Source organism: Nematolebias whitei, chromosome 2, assembly GCF_014905685.2.
Source record: "Nematolebias whitei isolate Nwh7 chromosome 2, NemWhi1, whole genome shotgun sequence".
NCBI classification, from domain to species: domain Eukaryota; kingdom Metazoa; phylum Chordata; class Actinopteri; order Cyprinodontiformes; family Rivulidae; genus Nematolebias; species Nematolebias whitei.
In genome coordinates this window covers 48,528,009-48,547,093 of record NC_056499.1, presented here as the reverse complement: position 1 = coordinate 48,547,093, position 19,085 = coordinate 48,528,009, and the positions used below count along the sequence as shown (strand labels likewise).

Sequence of the window (19,085 nt, the reverse complement as noted above, 5' to 3'; positions counted from 1 at the left end):
GATGGATGGATGGATAAGTGGATGGATGGATGATGGATGGATGAGTGGATGGATGAATAGATGAGTGGATGGATGAGTGGATGGATGAATTCTTAAGTTTGATGTTTCCTCTTTGATCCACGTTCAGTCTGAACTGTGTTCATCTTCCTGTTTCAGCTGCTCTTCAGTCATTCTGACACCATCACACTGAGAATATTTCCTCCTTTACTTAAAATACCAGTAAAATCAATTTATAGACATTTGTATATAAAAGTCAATTAAAAAGCAAATATAACAGACTAAAATACTAGAGCTGGACATAGATCCTGGATACAGGAAATAGCTATAAACTTTTTTGATCATCTGGTGCTTGATTATTTCCTTGCATGAATTAGTAACTGTAAAAAGGTCTCCACACTATAGCTTTTCTTTTTAGTGTTTTTTCTGTACATTTTTCTTTTATCAAGCTATTTCTACATACTTAGTGCTATTTGAACCTAAGTCCAAGGCTGAGGTAGCTCGAATGGTTATACTTCAAATACATCCTAGATTCTGTCTATTTGAAATAAGAGTACTTTTATTCTTGCAGGAAGGAACAACCACTGAACACACTAACGGTACAGATGATGTTCCGGTACAGACGATGTTACGGTACAGACGATGTTACGGTACAGACGATGTTACGGTACAGACGATGTTACGGTACAGACAATGTTCCGGTATAGACGAGGTTACGGTACAGACGATGTTACGGTACAGACGATGTTCCGGTACAGACGATGTTATGGCGTTACAGTGCACACGATGTTACAGTACAGATCCAAAAGAAACACAGTGAGACCTCTTCAGTGTTTTCTTTAAAATCTGCTTCAGCGTCTTTGCTGTTTTTGTCTTCTCTGCTACTTTTAACCTTTAGCTGTCGCTTTGATTTTAAGCTATTATTTTATTACTTTTAACTAGAGCCCGACCGATATATTGGTAGGGCCGATAATTTAGGCCTATATTGAAGTTTTGGGACCTAATCAGTATCGGTGATAATTATTCCATTATGTGCCTGTATAAGCGCTTCTTATTTTCACCCCTAAAATGCTGTGAACCAGCCATAATTGTACAATGTGTCCAGCAGAGGGCACATGAAGACTACTTTCAAGTCATTGCAGTTCATTAGCTATGTTTACATGGACATAAGTAATCGGTTTAAACGGCCATTCGGAATAAAAATGCGTCATGTAAACGCCCCATTCTGATTATTTTTTGTTTATTCAGCTCGATCAGAAAGAATTTGTAATCAGAATGAGACGGGTGGTTTATGCCGATTCATAATCCGAAAGGTGTGCATGTAAACACTTAGTCTGTTCATTTTTTTCCAATCGTGAAAAACTGAACAGACTGCGCATGCGACCTATGCCATTTCTGCCTGGCTAATGCTAATAATATTAGCATGTCGGGGGAAGCAAAACTGGTTGGTGAGCAACACAACATTTTTACTAGAAACTTTGAGAGAGCTCAAAATGATCTGTATTACCTGTAGCTCAATCAGGGAGTGCAGTAACGTCTCCACTGTCATTAAAACCTATTGCAGGTCCATTTTGGGTGCTCAGGTTTGTTTACGTTCATCTTGGAAGTAAACTGGAAGTAGAACTTCGTTTACCACTCTGTGCATGTCAGTACTTCTGTTCAGAATAAAAGCCCGCTGCATGTAAACGCTTGTCATGAACGGATTGTGCCCATGTAAATGATACATTTGAATTATTTAATCTGAAAACATTTCAATCTGGTCAAAGAAGTTTGTGCATGTAAACACAGCTACTTAAGTTTCACTTTCACGTTCAGCACAGCCAAAGCAGTGAGCACTTCACAGTATTCAGTGTAGTGTATTTTGCTGTAACAGAGCATGGTAAGTTTATTTTAACTGATCTGTAAAAGTAATCAACAATAAATTATCTTCAATCCTTTAGCCCGCTTGTCATTAACTACGTGTCCCTCAAGTTATCAAGCTAACGTTAGTGTTCAGTTGCACCAATGTCACAACCGTTGTCAGTAGTTACAGCAACGAGTCCTGTCGGACTGAGCTTCAGTTTGTGAGGACATCCATTGTTAGTAACGTTATCTTTGTCATCGTCAATGAAATGCATCATTTTTCTGAAATCTTTACTTCTGTACAAAGAAAAATAAAATCTGCTGTGGTCAATACTAATTAGACCTTCACCATACGTGACTGACTGTTTAAACAGTGAAAAAGGAAGGATGTTTCTTTGTTTAATTTATTTATTTTTAACACTTGATAACTTAATGGTGAATAGTGGATGATAGAAAATGTGAACGCACATTAGGAAGACTGTTTTTATGACCAGTGCACCACTTGTAAACCAACTGTGGGTCTAAATATAGTGTAGATCTGATTAGCTTAGCCTCGTGGTTGCTAACAGCTGCGCTAAATAAACAAGCCCTGCTCCACTCGCTGTTTTCTTAGATTCTTGGGGGTGGACAAAGTAAAAAAAATAATTCAGCCGTTATATCGGTTATCAGCATTAGTCTTCCTCACCCAGTATCGGTATCGATAGCCAAAATTTCCAAATCGGTCGGGTTTTACTTTTAACGACTGTTCAGCTACTTTTAGGTTTTAGCTTCCATTCTACTAATTTCTGTTTTGCTATTTTTAGCTGCTGTTTTGACAATTTTAGCTTTAGCAACTCTCTTACCTATTGAATAGTTGGTTTTGACTGTCAGCAGCAAACTGGTTGATCCACTAGTAGAAGGTGCTGTTTATAAGACTGAACTTCAGTCTGAGACAAGATCTCAGACTGAAGAAGTCATCTGGATAAAAGAGGAGACGTTTCAACAAATAAGAATCCGTCCAGATGACCTGACTCAACCTTGTTCAATTTATCTACCTGGATTATTGAGCATGGATCAGGACATCTCTTACCTATTATATTTCTTGTTCTGCTTTTTTAAGCAAGTGTCAGCTGTTCTGCTTCTTTTAGCTTTTAGCTTGTGTTCTGCTAAGTTTAACCTTTGTTTAGCTCCTTTTAGCTTCTTGAACAGTCATTCAGCACGCAACATCCACGCTGCATTTTTCTACAACAGTAGTCTGGTGAAAACTTCTGATAGATGATCTGAAGGATTAATTTATAGATGAAAGCTTCGTACACATCCTGTTCTGAAGTGACATGATTCGAGCTGTGACACCAGATGTGTTTACTAACTACATTCACAACATACAGTCGTCATATAGTTGTCATACAGTACACAACATGCAGTTACAGCAGTCATGTCTATTGGGGCTCAGTTGGTACCAGGAGCTGAAAACCAAGTAGGAGGAGGATAATCATCATCATCATCCATCCATTTCAGCTTTTCAGTTTCTCACCTTTATGTGGGACCACATCATCCCTCCTGTCTCCAGGCTGACTTTTAACAACCCTCAGGAGTGAGAGAAGAAACAGTGATTTGCATGTGAGTTCAGTTTACATAAATGGAGAAATGTCTCTGCAGTTCTGATTGGAATGCTGATCTTCACTGTGAACTGAGAAAGCCCCTCAAAGGAGTAGCCAAAAGTCTTCCAAAAACAAATAAGAAGTCCTAAAAACATTGTTTACGGTTTGTTGTGTCCTGGATGACTGAGGATCTACACAACAGCCTCAGTGTTCCTCAGCTGCCGTGAGTCAGACGTTCTTGGTGTGGTTCAGTGTGCTCTGTGTTTGGAGAGGGTTTCTGCATACCTTGGTTCTCAGAAGTGGCTGCTTGAGGTCCGGCTGCCGTTCCAGCTCAGACCTAGTGGGCCTGTCCTCACTGTCCTGCTCTCAACAAGGTTCTGTCATTCTGAACTGTAACTTGTTCTCCTCAAACTTAAACACAGTTTTGTCTAAAATGTGACCAGTAGACCCAGCGATGCCAATAATATACCACTGATACTCCACTGACTGCTGCAGATCCTCCTGGACAGTGTCAGCATGCTGAAACTGAACCGGCTTTAGTGCTGCTGGCTGATGTTTCTCACACATGCACCCTGTCATTCCAGATGTGGTCAACGCAGACAAGGCAGCAGGAAAATTTAGAAGATACAAAATAATTTTCACCCCCCAAAAGGTACGTCGTCCTCTCCTAATGAATAAACTCAGGCTTGTTTTGAATACGCTATTTATAATTTTATTTTGATCAGTTGAGTTGGCATTGATTCACATCAAACATCAACACAAATACCTTTACAGAAAAAATAAAATACATACACATGAATGAAACAGTCTAAATTAAGTTAATTAATCCAGTTCAATCAATTAATCCAATTCATTCAGCACTGTTTAAATTCATCGTATCAGTATTTGATTAAAATGTCTATTAATCACCATTTACCAGCTTCTTTTTGATGTTTCATGTCCAGTTCTACGCCTGTGATGCTGTGCTGGAGGAGCAGGGGATTTTTGGTGGTGAGCTTCTTGTCTTTTAGACGTTGGGTTTCAGAAACCATGAACAGTGCCAGTGACCGTTGAGTTTGTTTCTGTCCTCCACAGACGTGACCACAGACGAGTGGGCTTTCTACCTCCTTCCACTGGATGATGACATCATCAGTCTAGAGCTTCCCGAGTTCTTTAGAGACAACTTCCTGGTAAATTAGGACGTGAAATAAGGTTGAAACCCATAACCAGTCAGTGACTTTTAAAAATTGGAAATTATTTTAATGATTTATTGCTGTTTAAACTCCCTTTTTGTGCTTTTCCCTGCTATTCGTATTGTGGACTTTTTCCTGATACATTTTCTTGTCTTTGTTTTCCTGCTGTAGTTTCCCTCTTTTTTTTATAACAGTCAGACCTTACAACGTTAGTTTTATTTCTGTATCTACCGAGATATTTGCTCGGTGTTTATTATAGATACAGTCAATATTGTGGAACTCACAACAGACAGACGTACCACTGTGGACAATTTTTTTTAGTTAAAGAAAACCACGAGGGTCATTGAAATAAGTTGAAACAGACAAATGTGGTATAAAAAAATACTAAAAGCTTTGTCAAAACCAGACATCACTTTTAGTTTTGTTTCAACAGAAATATTTGAAACAAAAACCCCAAAACAAACAAAAAAAGAAGAAGAACAAATGAACTGTCCTTGACAGAAAAGATGGTACTCCTAGAAAACATTTGAACTAATTTGTCCACAAGGACAGTTTAAACCAATGTCTGTCCTGTAATCATGCTGGGGGAGTAGTGGCACAGAGGTTAGAAGATGGGCCTGTGATCGGAAAGTCGCAGGTTCAACTCCCGGTACCGTCAACATCAAAATGTGGGTGGAAAAGGTGGAACACTCACACCTCCCTCCACCGTCATTCGCCCGTCTCTGGGCCCCTGAGCAAGGCCTTTTACTCCCACCATCTGTTCCCTAAACAGGTCTCTCTTGAAAATGAGTTCTCGTGGCTCAATGAGACTACCTGGATAAATAAAGGCTAAATGAAATAATAAAAAAAAAAAAAGAATGTGAGGTGTCTTCAGTCTGTAGTTACTCAGTCTGTCTGTTTAAAGGGTGAAAGGTAGTCACAGGGCTGTTTGGTGTCATGGTGTGCAACACACTGAACATGGACCACAGGAAGCTGAGGACAGAGTTGTCTCAGGAGCTTAGAGAGACAAATGAATGAGCAGCAAGTTAAAGGTAAAGACTAGAACACCATCTCCAAGCTGCTGGATGTTCTTCTGACTACCTCAAGGCCTAAAGACATCTGTGTCAGATCATACCAATGCTCACTATTTGAGCCAAAGTGGACTTGCTGGAAGATGACCGAGGACCACATCAAATCATAAAAGAGACAGACTGGAATTTGTCAAAATGTATATTGAGAAACCACAAAGCTTCTTGGAGGAAGTCCTTTGAACGTCCATCCATCCATTCTCTTTTACCCTCTTCTTCCATTTTGGGTCACGGGGGTCGCTGGTGCCCATGTCTAGCAGTCACTGTGCGAGGGGCGGGGTACACCCTGGACAGGTCTCCAGTCCATCACAGGGACACATAGAGACAAACGAGACAAACAGCCATTCACTCTCTCACTCACACCTAGAGACTGTTTAGAGTTACCAGTCAGCCTAGCATGCATGTTTTTGGTCTGTGGAAGGAAACCGGAGTACCCGGAGAAAACCCACGCATGCACGGAGAGAACATGCAAACTCCACCCAGAAAGGCCCCTGGACCAGGATTTGAACCAGGGACCTGCTCACTGAGAGGCAGCAGCTCTACCAGTTGCACCACCGTGCTGCCTGTCCTTTGAACAGATGAGAAAAAAAACAAAACTAGAACTTTTTGACAACAAGTTCCATCAGCTCTGTTTTCATAGACCTAAAAATGTAGTACCTACAGAGGAACCAAGGAGGCTCAGTTCTGTTCTGGGGTTGCTTTGCTGCATCTGACAAAAGGCATCTTGACTCGGTGCAGGTTACAATGAAATCCTAAGACTATCAAGACATTCTGGAGCAAAACGTTCTGCCCTGTGTCAGAAATCTTGGTCTCAGTCTCAGGTCATGGGTCCTCTAACAGGATAATGACCCAAAACACACACACGGACACACAGAGACACAGTTAAAACACCAGAAATGGATCAGAACCAAACATTAACCTGAAGTGGTCTTCTGAGCCCTGATCTAACTCATGTTGAACATCTGTGGAAGGTACTCAAACATCTGGAGAAAGAACCCTTCAAATCTGAGACAGCTGGAGCAGTTTGTTCATAAGGAGTGGACCAGAACACCTGTGGACAGGTGGACCAGAACTTCTGTGGACAGGTGGACCAGAACACCTGTGGACAGGTGGACCAGAACACCTGTGGACAAGTGGAGAAGATTCAGAAAGTGGTGGAGAAAATATTTGATTTCAAGGATTGATCAAAAGGTTGTGTAACTAAATAAAAAGTTAAGGGTTGCATCCTGATGTGTGCTAAATAGTCTAGGTAGAAAAATCTAACAAAGTTAAGTCAGGTCCTCTGGATTCTTCTTTGTTGGAACATTTTGTCTTTTATCCAAAAGACTTCTTCAGTCTGAGGAGCTGCAAATAACTCAGTCTTATAAATAGCACCTTCTCATAGTGGATCAACCAGTTTGCTGCTGACATCCAGAACTAGTTGTTCACATGATAAAGAAGGACCATCAGCCTAACAATGGATCATTAGCACCCTGATGGCTGTTTACTATTCACAGGAGGCTGAGTGATACTAGCAATCACAGCATTGTAAGAGGGGACAGTTGAACCCGGAGGCCTCCACCCCTGTTTAATGATGGACGATTTCTTTTCACAAAGATGGCCTCCTTTACTCCTCTCTCAAACCATCGTTCCTCTCTGTCCAGGATGTGAACATCTTCATCCCTGAAAGAGTGACCGCTGGCCTGGAGATGAGTGTAGACCGCAGAGTCCTGGTCTGATGATGTTGCTCTTCTGACCTGGTCCATCCTTTTGGCCAGTGGCTGTTTAGTTTCCCTGATGTTAGACTGATCACCCTCCTGACACTGAACAGCATACACAATATCATTGGATCTTTGTGATGAACCAGTCTTTGCTGTAATGTATTTTGGGGTTTAAAAGCCACTGGGACGTTGTGTTTAGAAAATAAACGTCTCAGTTTCTCTGATACTCCCTCAACATATGGAATGACCTCTGGTCTGGGTCTGGGTTTCTCCTTTTCACCTGATGTCTGACTGGAGTCCTGTTTGGGTTTCTTCTCTGCTTTCAGGAAGGCCCAGTTAGGATATCCAAGAAGCCGAAACGTTTTAAGAAAGAAGAACCCGTCCAGAGGACCTGACTCAATATTGTTAGAAAAGGGTAGCATCCATTTAGTCAAAGGCCCGTTTCATTTGTTTTTGAATTATCATAGTTTAATTGAAGCTCCTGGTTGATGTGAATAAAAGATAAATACATTTAATTTGCTCTAAAATAATCTGAATAAGTTAATTATATTCTGATATATAAAAAAGTTTATGTTTAAGATTTGCAAAATTCACTCATTCTGGTAAATTGATTATACTTTTTCTACTTAAACTTTCAGATTGTTTTTTAGGTTTTTAGTTATTGTTTGACCTTGTTTCAAGGACAACATGTAACTTTGCCCCTCAGTAAGAATATTTATTGGTTTCTGACAATTTAATCTGATAATAATTCTTTTATAAATCTAAAACCAGACGTCCAAGAGAATATTGTGGACAAGAACACAGCAGATAATAGTTGTGAGGATTGCTAGTCACTTACTCATGGTCTGTATATGTGAGTTAGTAATCTCCACTTCAGCTGGTCAGAAAAATGACACCAAAATGAAAGTGAAATTCTCCCAAAGATTGGTAGATATTGGTAATCGGTGTTCAGTATCCCAGTCAATGGTTTGCCCTCTACAAATGAAGGTTTTGTTTGAAGAGCGTGTCTTCAGTCAAAGTAAAACTTGTGTTTTTACAGGCAGGGGACCAGCGATGGGTGAGGACGGCTGGGAGCGCGCTGCACCTCCTACATTCCCTTTATGGACCCTTCTCAAAGATCTACGGCATCGGGCGCTGTTCTAAGGTGCGCAGTGACCAGGCACCAGAGAACCGCTCTGATGTACGAGCTAAAGTTTCTGCTTCTGTTTCTCTGCCTCCAGATGGCGTACGAGTCGTGGAGGAAGCAGGTGGAGGAGGGAGAACAAAAACCTCGACAAGCTGAAATTGGGAACGTTTTTCTAATAGATCGAGGTGAAGACCCACAGAGGCTTGCTGCTATCTGCTTGATTTCAACACTAAGGATACGGGATATGGTTTCTTTATTGTCATTCTCATCACATGTGGCACATGTGGTGGAACAAAACTGTGTACTGTACCCACTAACACTCTTGTGTGGTTTTTTTTCAGATGTGGATTTTGTCACTCCTCTCTGTTCACAAGTTGTCTATGAAGGGCTTGTAGATGATATATTTAAAATCAAATGTGGTGAGTGTTCCCACTCAGTTAACTGTCAACAAAAAGATGTGACTGCCCTTGTTTTGTTGCTTCGAAGAAATAAAAATCTTTCTAAAGCATTGCTATTGAAGTGTAGCTTGCATACAGAGATGCTGTGAATAAGTTTTTTTAGGGTGCATTCACACTAGCCCTGTTTAGTCTGCTTTAATCGAACTCTAGCTCGTTTTCCTAGAAAGTCCGGTTCGTTTGGGGAGGTGTGAACGCGCCATCGAACTCTGTCACGGAACAAAAAGGCGAACTCTGGCCCGGGCTAAAACCTAGGTCTCAGTCCGGTAGAAGCGAACTCCAGCGCGGTTCGAGTGCAGTGTGAATGTAAACAGACCGGGCCCCGCTCCACAAGCAAGAAGTGGAGTACAGCGCAGGGCAAACAAACGCGCATTTCTCTTACCTTATATGGAGCCGTCAGCTGCCTTGTGTGAAAAACAATATTCTCCATGGTCTTCTGTCTCATCTTCTGCTCGTGCTGAGTCCATTTTTGAAAAATTACAAAATATAACTCCTAAAACTGCTAAAACTTGATGCCACTCCGTTTTTGTTTTTATTTACAGAAGAAGAAGAAGACATGTCTTCAGAGGTTTTTGTGTTGTTTCTTTCAGTAGTTCTTGGTGCAGCGCCCCCACAGGCGAGCGGGGGAACAAGTTGGTTCAACAGGTTGACTCGACTGCACAGTGCAGTGTGAATGCAAATGCACCAGCTCAAATGTAATAATAATAATAATGAATTTAATTTGTAACGCACTTTTCATTAACAAAAATCTCAAAGTGCTAAAACAAAATGTCATGAATGTTGGTCCCCAACCGAACCGAGTCTACTGGACTATCAGGTGTGAATGCACCCTTACATTTCATCCAAATCACAGGGCTGCTCAGTGGTTAAGCATCATAGCCTTATAATCCTAGGGCTGCCAGTTCAAACCCAGGTTGTGTCAGGAACGGCATCCATTTTAAAACCATTGCCAAATCTTTCCTGTGAGTTCACTTGCTGTGGCAACCCCTGCAGAAAGGAGCAATCACAATATAGTTTAGACACTTGTCAAGTCAGCTTAAAGGCTTCTGTTGTCTTGTTGCATTTTGTTGAGCTCATTTCGCTGAAGGTGAATAAGCTGAATAAAAGGGGCAGAAGATTCGGAGCTGAGGGGGTGTTTGTCATTTCATGGTGGTAAAAGAGCATTTAAACCCAGTTTCTGCCTGCATTCTTCTGCATTACTGAGACACGTGGACAGCTCTGACACACACGTCTGCTTTGGGATACACCTGTTGTCGGGAATGCGCAGCTGGAAAAAAAGGTGCATAAGATTCAGAGCTGAAAGGTGTTTGTCCCTTCATGGCCCTAAAAGAGCATTTAAACCGTGATTCTGCCTGCATTCTGATTTATTCAGACATGGACCCTGCTTTGACATGTCTTCTTTGGGATCTCACCTGTTTGGGTCGTCAGCTGTGCACATCCACTGAGAGCAGCGAATGAATGAACGTCCATTTGGGTGATGGATTGCTTCCTGGCAGTATAGGCCCATCTGAAGCTTAACTGAACTTTTTACCTCTTTCAGGGTCGGTCAGCTCGCGGTGAAATGGCTGCGTGCCGCTGGTGGATGTATAGCAGGCCATGTTATCATATAATTAGATTGAGGCTGATCTTGACCTAATTAAAAGCCCGACCCGGCCCGCCCATCCAGCACATTATCATAGCTCAGCCCACCCTGAATTCGGGTCAGGTGAGGCCGGGCTTAGGGTTCGGGTTAGAAATGACAGCTCTAGTTTGCGTCTCGATGGTGTTTGCGTCTCGATGGTGTTTGCGTCTCGATGGTGTTTGCGTCTCGATGGTCCTTGCGTCTCGATGGTCCTTGCGTCTCGATGGTCCTTGCATCTCGATGGTCCTTGCGTCTCGATGGTCCTTGCGTCTCGATGGTCTTTGCGTCTCAATGGTCTTTGCGTCTCAATGGTCTTTGTGTCTCGATGGTGTTTACATCTTCATGGTCTTTGAGTTACAATGGTGTTTGTGTCTCAATGGTGTTTACATCTTCATTGTGTTTGCGGCTCAGTGGTCTTTGTGTCTCATTGGTGTTTGTGTCTTAATGGTCTTTGTTTCTCTATGGTATTTGTGTCTCGATGACTTTTGTATCCATGTCTCATGGCAGCATTTTTATTCTTCAGGATGTGTGGAGTTTGGACCTGATGTTACCTCGTCTGATAAAAGTGTGAAAGTCATGTTGAACTCCCAGGATAAGGTAGAACTGAAATCAGAGCAGAATCCTCCTTACTGCTGTGGTTTTTAACTTAAACATCTGGTTGGATGCTTTTGTTCCCGCAGGTGTTCAGTGAAATCAGAAATGAGCATTTCTCCAACGTCTTCGGGTTTCTCAGTCAGAAAGCCAGGAACCTCCAGACTGCATATGATGTAAGTCAGAACTTCTTGAATGAAACTTTATATGAATTTGTACCACCACTAGACGGTGCATCGCAAAATCTTTTCATCAACTCAGCTCTAAAGTCGAGGTCACAAATCAAGGTCAAAGTTTATGCAAGGTCTTTTCTTGTCAGGGCTATTGCCGTATATTGCTGTATAATAATTTGTCGATGGATGTGTAATGTGCCGTCCATGGTGCTCTTGTTAATTCTTGTTCTCTTGTCTGCAGAAGCGTCAGGGGATGGATATAAAGCAGATCAAGGCATTTGTATCAGAGGAGCTCAAGGGCTTGAAGCAGGAGCATCGGCTGCTTAGCCTACGTGAGAGCTGCGCCACATCATACGCATTACATATTTGTAAATACACATTGCTCAAGAGTATTTTGTCTTTCAGACATCGGTGCCAGTGAATCTATAATGAAGAAGAAAACAAAGCAGGACTTTCAGGAGCTGTTGAAGACTGAACACTGTAAGATGTAGTTTGTATCTCTGCGTTGGCTTCAGGTGATGGAGCCAGAACCCAACTTTCTGTGCTCTAGAGCTGAAAGTTCCTGACTTGATAACAGAGTTCCTGTAGAAATATTCAGATTTCTGTTGTTTGATTTAGTGTGGAGGTTTATGTACCTTAGGAATAAGATAAAAATAATATGACTCCACCACGCAGACATTAGACACTGGCCTGTGTGCTGGTGTTGGAGGTCTTTTATTTTCACCAAATCAACAGTATCTGAAAGGTTTTTGTTTATTAAAAGCAAGGAAAGATGTGACGTTAGGACCTGCTGATCGTTGTCTGTAGATCAAGTTCTATTTCGTATAGGCTTCGCCCTTTAAGGCTGTCGCTGATGGGTTTATCCCGATATGCAAAGCATTGCACTGAAAAATTTAGTCTATGCCCACCTGTTGTGTGGGTCCCACCCGGTCCGTATAAATGACGTTAAGAGCGGGAAATCGGCTCCCATTTTTTCTTCAGCAAGCTAATAGCACTGTCAGAAGAACGAAGAAGAAAAGTTGTGTAGATGACCAATCTTTGTTAAGAATGCTTGGCCCGTCACGTCGTCCTCCGGTCGTCCGGTGAGCTCTCCTCCCCGAGGAGAAGCTGACGAGCAGTTTTGTTTCAAGGTAAGCGCCGAGGAGTATTTCTCAGTGACAGGTCGCTACATGCTGGACAACGCCATTTTGCAATTTTCCTCTTATCGCCGACCCTCGGAGCGAATCGGATGGTTCCTCCGGGACAGGCGGCGCTCAGCTGCAGCCCCCCGCTGCTCATTCCCTCCTGGAGAGTGTAGTGTCGGTGGAGGGTGGCTGAGCGAATGCTCACCTCATCCCACCTCGTTTCACATTGGCGATCACACTGCTCCCGGCCGACGGCGCCCTCTGGGGTTGCCCGGCGTAACCCAGGAGGCGGCTGACATGAAGGGACCCTTTTTTACGTCCCACGCCTTTCCCGCCAGTTCGGATAATCCGGCGGGAAGGTTGTTTTTTCTAGATTCCAGTCCGGCTCACCGTCCTGATCCATCTGGCCTCTTTTTCCCAACAGGACGTCCTACGGGCGAGGCCACAGCCGGCTTTCCTGGTAGATTGGGGGGCCGGTCTCCACAGTCTGCACCCATCTCCAGAGCAGGGGTTCACCAAGCGGAAATTCCCTCAGTGCCCCCTGGAGCCGAGCCTGACGGAGGCTTCATCGGAGCAAGATGTCCAGGTGGACCATCGTCCCGTGCCTCCGGTTAGCGTAACCCAGACAGTGACACCGCTCTCCAACTGAGCTCACCAGCATGCGTTCCAGACGGCCGCAGCGAACAACACGTTACGCTGTTGGCGTACACGTTCAGAGGCGGGAAGAGACGGTGGGCCCTCTGACCTTCGGCTCGCTCCGCTCTCGTCGCGGCTGTTCGCCAATGACGCTGTCGGCCCCTGCAGTACGCTCCGTCTGCAGGGAAGCTGACGTCATCCCCAACCGGTACGCCTCTTTTGTTGTCTGCCGCCCCGCATCGCAGCCAGAGAACGAGGTCCCAGAGGTTCTCCTGGCTCATCACTCCACCTTCCTCTCAGGAGAGCTGCAGAAGCTTTTGTTGGAGGGCCTTTCATCAGCGAGAGATCATTTCAAGATGCTCCAAGGCTGCACAACGCCTCCCAGCTCTGCTACGCCAGCCCCTCCCGTCAGACGTTCTCGGCATCCGGAAGTTCAATTTTTCCCGGACTCCGCCAACAGGGTGCTCTCTAGGGCAACAAACAGAGCTCAGGGGAAGATAACCAGGTGTCGGTTTGCTGGAGGTGTGTTGATGACAGGATGTGGAATAAGCATCATTTTATGATGAAGTGTCTTTTAGCCAGGCTGTCAGCACGGATGATCTGACAGCGGCCCCATCACACACACTCATCACGAATGAGCCTTTTAAGGTTGTTTCATTCACTGCCAGCGGTGCCAACACGCGCTCCCGCGGCACGAGCAGCCTTCACCTATAAGGCGCTGCGTTATGAAAGCGCGCGCGCAGCTCTCAGCGCCCGCAGTTCACGTCAACGTTAACGTGAGACTGCGGTACGAGCCCAGTAACGTATCTCGCTCTCGGCAGGAGCAACACGCGTTTTCATCGCAGTGGTGTCAAACGCACGCTCCTGCGGCGTCAACAGTTTCACAAGCCTCACAGCAGCTCCGCTCCTTCATCCTCGAAGAAGGTTTTCTGAATTAATACTGCAGCTCGTGGAATCACTCAAAAGCTCACGTGATTCGCAGCCAAGAATGAACGTGTTCGGCAGAATGAACCCAGTGGTAACCTCGCTCCACCGATGCTGCGCGCTGCTTCCTGACCGCACCAGCGTCAAACGCACGCTCCCGCTGCAATCCTCGCTTAAGGCGTCGCATGAATGAGGCGTGCACACACGACTCTTCAGGGCACGTCGGCTCATACGTGCACCCGCTCCCCGAGCGTTTACACAGAGCTTCTGCACACAACGTCAGCACAACACAGATGAGTTGCGTCCCGCAGCATCAGCAAACGCACAACGATTTGCATGCTCGGGGGCGCGCGTTTTTTCTTTCTCCTTCAGCGCGCACCAGCTCACATCAGCATGCATGTGAGTTCACAGCATCAACGCGTGCCCACTTGATAACTTTATAACGAGTGACAATGAGCGCGCGCTCCAGACGGATAGGCGAACCGTTTTCATCCGGGGATTCACGCTGCAGTACAGCTCAAACCCCGGTGCGGAGGAACTCTAATGATGTTTTCTGTCATTTCTAGAACAGATCTCGTCCCCTCTCGCAGAAGCTCAGGAAATTCTGATTAAAATGTAATTTCCAGAGTCTCAGAAGGAGAGGAAAACGCAGGGTTCCTCTCTCGTCACTCCCTGGTCCCAACAAACCGGAAAGATGAGATTTCTTTTAGATTTTTCAATTTTGAACTAAGAGAAACAACATTCCATTAATGCGCCCGAGCCGCTCTGCAGCCACCGCACAGAGCAGGGAGGAGGATTCTGCTTTATCTGGACATCTGCTCCTGCTGAGCAGTTTGTACAGACAGGTGGCAGCAGTGCAACTCACGTGAACCGGTTGAGTGATATCAGCTGTTTCCATCAGCAGACCTACGTCACACATGTCAGACTTCACAGAGGCACACGCATTTAACGAGCTGTGGGGGCACTGTGGTTCTCCACACCCAGCTCATTTAAATGTTTTTGGAGTGTCACACGGGGTTTTTGAATGTGATTCAACACTTTGCCTCTGAGCTGCAGAATCATCAGGGTTTTTGATTCACACAGACAGCAAGTGACTGTTACATACATAACTGGCAGGAGATGTATGCGCTCAACCCATGTGCCACATTGTGAGACAGATGCTGTGTGGGGCACACCCAATCTGCTCTCCATTGGAGTAGGGTACATCTCCTGTATTCTGAACAGGGGACGGATATGATGTCCAAAGACGGTCCTTTGCGGCACGGGGACCTGGGACCTTCCACCCAGAGATATGGCTCAGACGCGGCAGAAATCCTCGAGCGGCTGTGGACCTGTTGCAACACGAGAGAACACTTGATGTCAACTATAATTATCATGGAGCCACGGGACAATCCACCACTAGGGGTGGACGTGTCTGCTCACAGCCTGTGGTCGTAATGCTTCTTCACCTCCCTCTCTCCCTCTGATATCACGGTTTTCTGAACCGAGCTCAGGAGGAGGGACTGACGGCTCCTCTGTCCCAACTGCGTGAACGCATCATGGTTCCCAGGCCTACGACACTTGTTATCGGGGCGCTCTTGGAACCTGCCGTGGAGGGAGGACGCTCTCCTCCAGGCGGGAGGAGCGATCAGGAGTTAATCAGAATAGGCCAGCACCTGTGGTCTGGCCACTGTGCAGATCCGTTTGAGAGTATGGATCTCTCTCAAGATGTAGTGTGTACAATTCAGGATTCACGTGCTGCAACCACCACAGCGCTGTTCACATCAAGTGGTCAGTTTTTCAGCACTGCTGTACAGAGAAAGGTGTAGAGGCCATTTCATGTTCACTAGGTGGTGTGCCGTCCTTTCTGCAGCAGCTGATGGACAGAGATCTGGCGTTCAGCTCGTGTAAAACGTTCACTGCGGCCATCTCTTCCTGTCACAAAATTTTCGAGACAGAACAGTTTTAATCATTCGCTGATGAAATGTTTTGTAAAAGGTATACAGAGAAGGCGTAGAGGCCACTTCATGTCCACTGGACGACATGCTGTCCTTTTCTGCAGCAGTCGATGGACAGAAATCTAGTGTCCAGCACGATTATCGTATGCTGCATCCATGTTTTCTTCTTGTCTCAAAGTTGTCGGAGACAGAACAACCTTTAATCATCCTCTGACGGAGCATTTTGACTCGGATTGAAATAGCAGCTGTGGGCCGTTTGCGTCACGAGAAAACGCTCAGTGTCAATTATGGTTTTCTCTGAGCCCGCGAGACAAACCACCGCTGGGGCGGATGCGTTTGCCCACAGCCCATGGTCCAAAATGCTTCTGTACGCGTTTTCCTCCACCTCCTCTGATTTTACGGTTCCTGAACCGAGTTCAGGAGGAGGGATTGACAGCTCTCCTGGTGGCCCCCGAACGCGTGAGCGCACCATGGTTCCCGGTCCTGCAACGCCTGCTGTCGGGGCGCCCGTGGAAACTGCCGTGGAGGGAGGACGCTCTCCTCCAGGCAGGAGGAGCGACCAGGAGTTACCCAGAAATAGGCCAGCACCTGTGGTCTGGCCGCTGAACGGATCCGCTTAGAGAGGATGGGTCTCCCACAGGATGTATTGCACACAATTCGGTTTCACGTGCTGCATCTACCACAGCGCTGTACACATCAAAGCAGACAGCTTTTCAGCACTGGTGTACAGAGAAGGGTGTAGAGGCCACCTCATGTCCACTAGGTGGCATGCTGTCCTTTCTACAACAGCTGATGGACAGAAATTTGGCGTCCAGCACGATTAAAACGTACGCTGCAGTCATCTCTTTCTGCCACGAAGGGTTCGAAGACAGAACAGTTTTTAATCATCCGCTGATGAAGTGTTTTCTAAAATGTGTACAGAGACGCAGGCCTGTTTCACGCCCACTTGTTCCACAGTGGGATTTAACGCTGGTCCTGCAGGCTCTGATCAAAGCTCCATTTGAGCCTCTGGATCAGGTTCCACTTAAATTCTTGTCTCTTAAAACAGCCCTGCTGCTGGCTTTAACATCCGCTAAGAGAGTGAGTGATTTATCTGCCCTCTCTGTCGCTCCATCATGTCTTAGAATTCAAGCTGACGGTAGCTCAGCTGATTTAAGACCAAATCCGGCTTTTATGCCTAAAAACATCACAAGCTCTTTTAAATCAAGAATGATATCGTTGAAGTGGTTTTTCTCCCCCCACCCCACAGATCCGAAGAAGTAGCGTCTTTTCATCTTCTCTGTCCGGTGCGGGCGTTGACATGTTACATAGCGTGCACAGCTGCAATGCGTCAAACTCAACATTTGTTTGTGCATTATAGAGATACATCTGCAGGTCGCCCGTTATCCACCCAGCGCTTGTCACACTGGCTGTGTGAGGCCATTTCTGAAGCCTACAGAGCATCAGATTTAGAGCCTCCTGTCAACCTCAGAGCACACTCGACCAGGGGTATCGCATCTTCGACTGCCTTGCATAATGGTATGATAATGCAGGACATTTTGCACTGCAGCCGCGTGGTCAACACCCTGCTCATTCATTCGCTTTTATCTACGTGATGTGACGGTTCGTCCCATGACACCTTAATGTTTACAGAATGAATATTGTTGTTTCATGGAACTCCGTTTTACTCACATCTGTCTGCATGCTTCACAGTGTGAGATGTTGTTATCAATCTCAAGTTGTGATTGTTATTTTGGTTCTATTGTCACTAATCAGTTCACGACTATTGTTACCAATCAGTTCATTTGATTAATAATCAGCTCTCCTGTTATTATTAATCTGTTTATACTGTTCAGCCGTAAACCGGTTGGTTCATGGCTCTTTTAAGCATTTTTCCCTCCCCGTTGAAGTTTCCGGGGCGTTCATGTTTTTTCAGAACGCATAGTTACACAACATGCATCTGTGCATGGCACACATAATTACGCAATGCGTAATTACGCACATGGGGAGCTGAGTGACAAGTCGTTTCTTGGGCAAGCTTCTGCTTCATACGATGTTCAAATGGACCCAGTGAGGCGAGGACCACATCCGCTTCACCCTTAACCCATCACCGACAGCCTTAAAGGGCGAAGCCTATACGAAATAGAACGTTGGTTACGTACTGTAACCCCAGATTCTATGAGTATAGGCATAGCCCTTTAAGTGTCGGGCCTCACTGGCTCCTAAATGGCTGAAGAAAAAGCTATTTTGGGAGCCGATTACCTGCTCTTAACGTAATTTATACGGACCGGGTGGGGCCCACACAGCAGGTGGGCGTGGACTAAATTTTTCAGTGCAATGCTTCGCATATCGGGATAAACCCATCAGCGACAGCCTTAAAGGGCTACGCCTATACTCATAGAATCTGGGGTTACAGTACGTAACCAACGTTTTCAGCTCATAGCTTTTAGAATATCACTTGGTGGAGTTAAAATCCTGTTTTTTGTCGCAGAGCCAAGAGGGGGGATTGGGAATACCCTCCATCTGTCTGTTTGTGCATGTTGTGAGCATGATAACTTGAATAAGTGAGATATTGATTTCCATTTTGGTGTGTTGCTGCAATTAGGTGTAAGAGAGGTCACTATCAAAAACTGGGTAGCCAAGTCTAAATCTAATAGTTCTCAATTCTGACTGACTTTCTAAGCCCAGGTCAGTAAATAAAGATGTTAAACAGTTGAGCCTCATCAGATTAGATAAGTAAACTAAAACAGAAACTGTGTGGGCTTACCTGATTTATTTTGTAGATTATTTTGTTGTGACATGTTGCTGTCTGTCTGTGCTCTCAGGTTTACTTGAAGGGTTTGAAATCAGGGAAAGTATTTCTTTCATCGAGGAGCACATAAACAGACAGGTGGGCTTTGTTGGTCACTTTTTGTCACAGTCCTGACTTTATTTATTTGTTTATTTATTTGTTTATTTATTTGTTTGCTTGTTTTCAGGTGTCAACCATTGAAAGTCTTAAGCTGCTGTGTCTTCTGTCAGTCACAGAAAATGGTGAGTTCTCTTTTGTAGTGAACCTAACCTGATGTCAAACTAAGCCTAAGGTCAAAACACTTGACCTTAAGAACCTTGTGGGACAGAAACTGTTATTTCATTGATCTGCATCCAGAAATACAGTTTGA

General features: G+C 44.8%; 1 protein-coding gene across 1 annotated transcript in view; it reads left to right on the top strand.

Annotated features, from left to right (window-relative positions):
* The window catches only part of vps33b (VPS33B late endosome and lysosome associated), a gene marked incomplete in the record, with an annotated part of 45,510 nt that overhangs the window by 4,668 nt on the left and 21,757 nt on the right, over positions 1–19,085 (top strand). Inside the window, 12 exon segments of the mRNA XM_037692196.1 lie at positions 4,004–4,071; positions 4,364–4,409; positions 4,494–4,588; positions 8,398–8,502; positions 8,579–8,669; positions 8,826–8,903; positions 11,084–11,157; positions 11,241–11,327; positions 11,566–11,656; positions 11,730–11,804; positions 18,750–18,814; positions 18,903–18,957. Of these exon segments, the coding sequence (XP_037548124.1) occupies positions 4,004–4,071; positions 4,364–4,409; positions 4,494–4,588; positions 8,398–8,502; positions 8,579–8,669; positions 8,826–8,903; positions 11,084–11,157; positions 11,241–11,327; positions 11,566–11,656; positions 11,730–11,804; positions 18,750–18,814; positions 18,903–18,957 (930 nt within the window).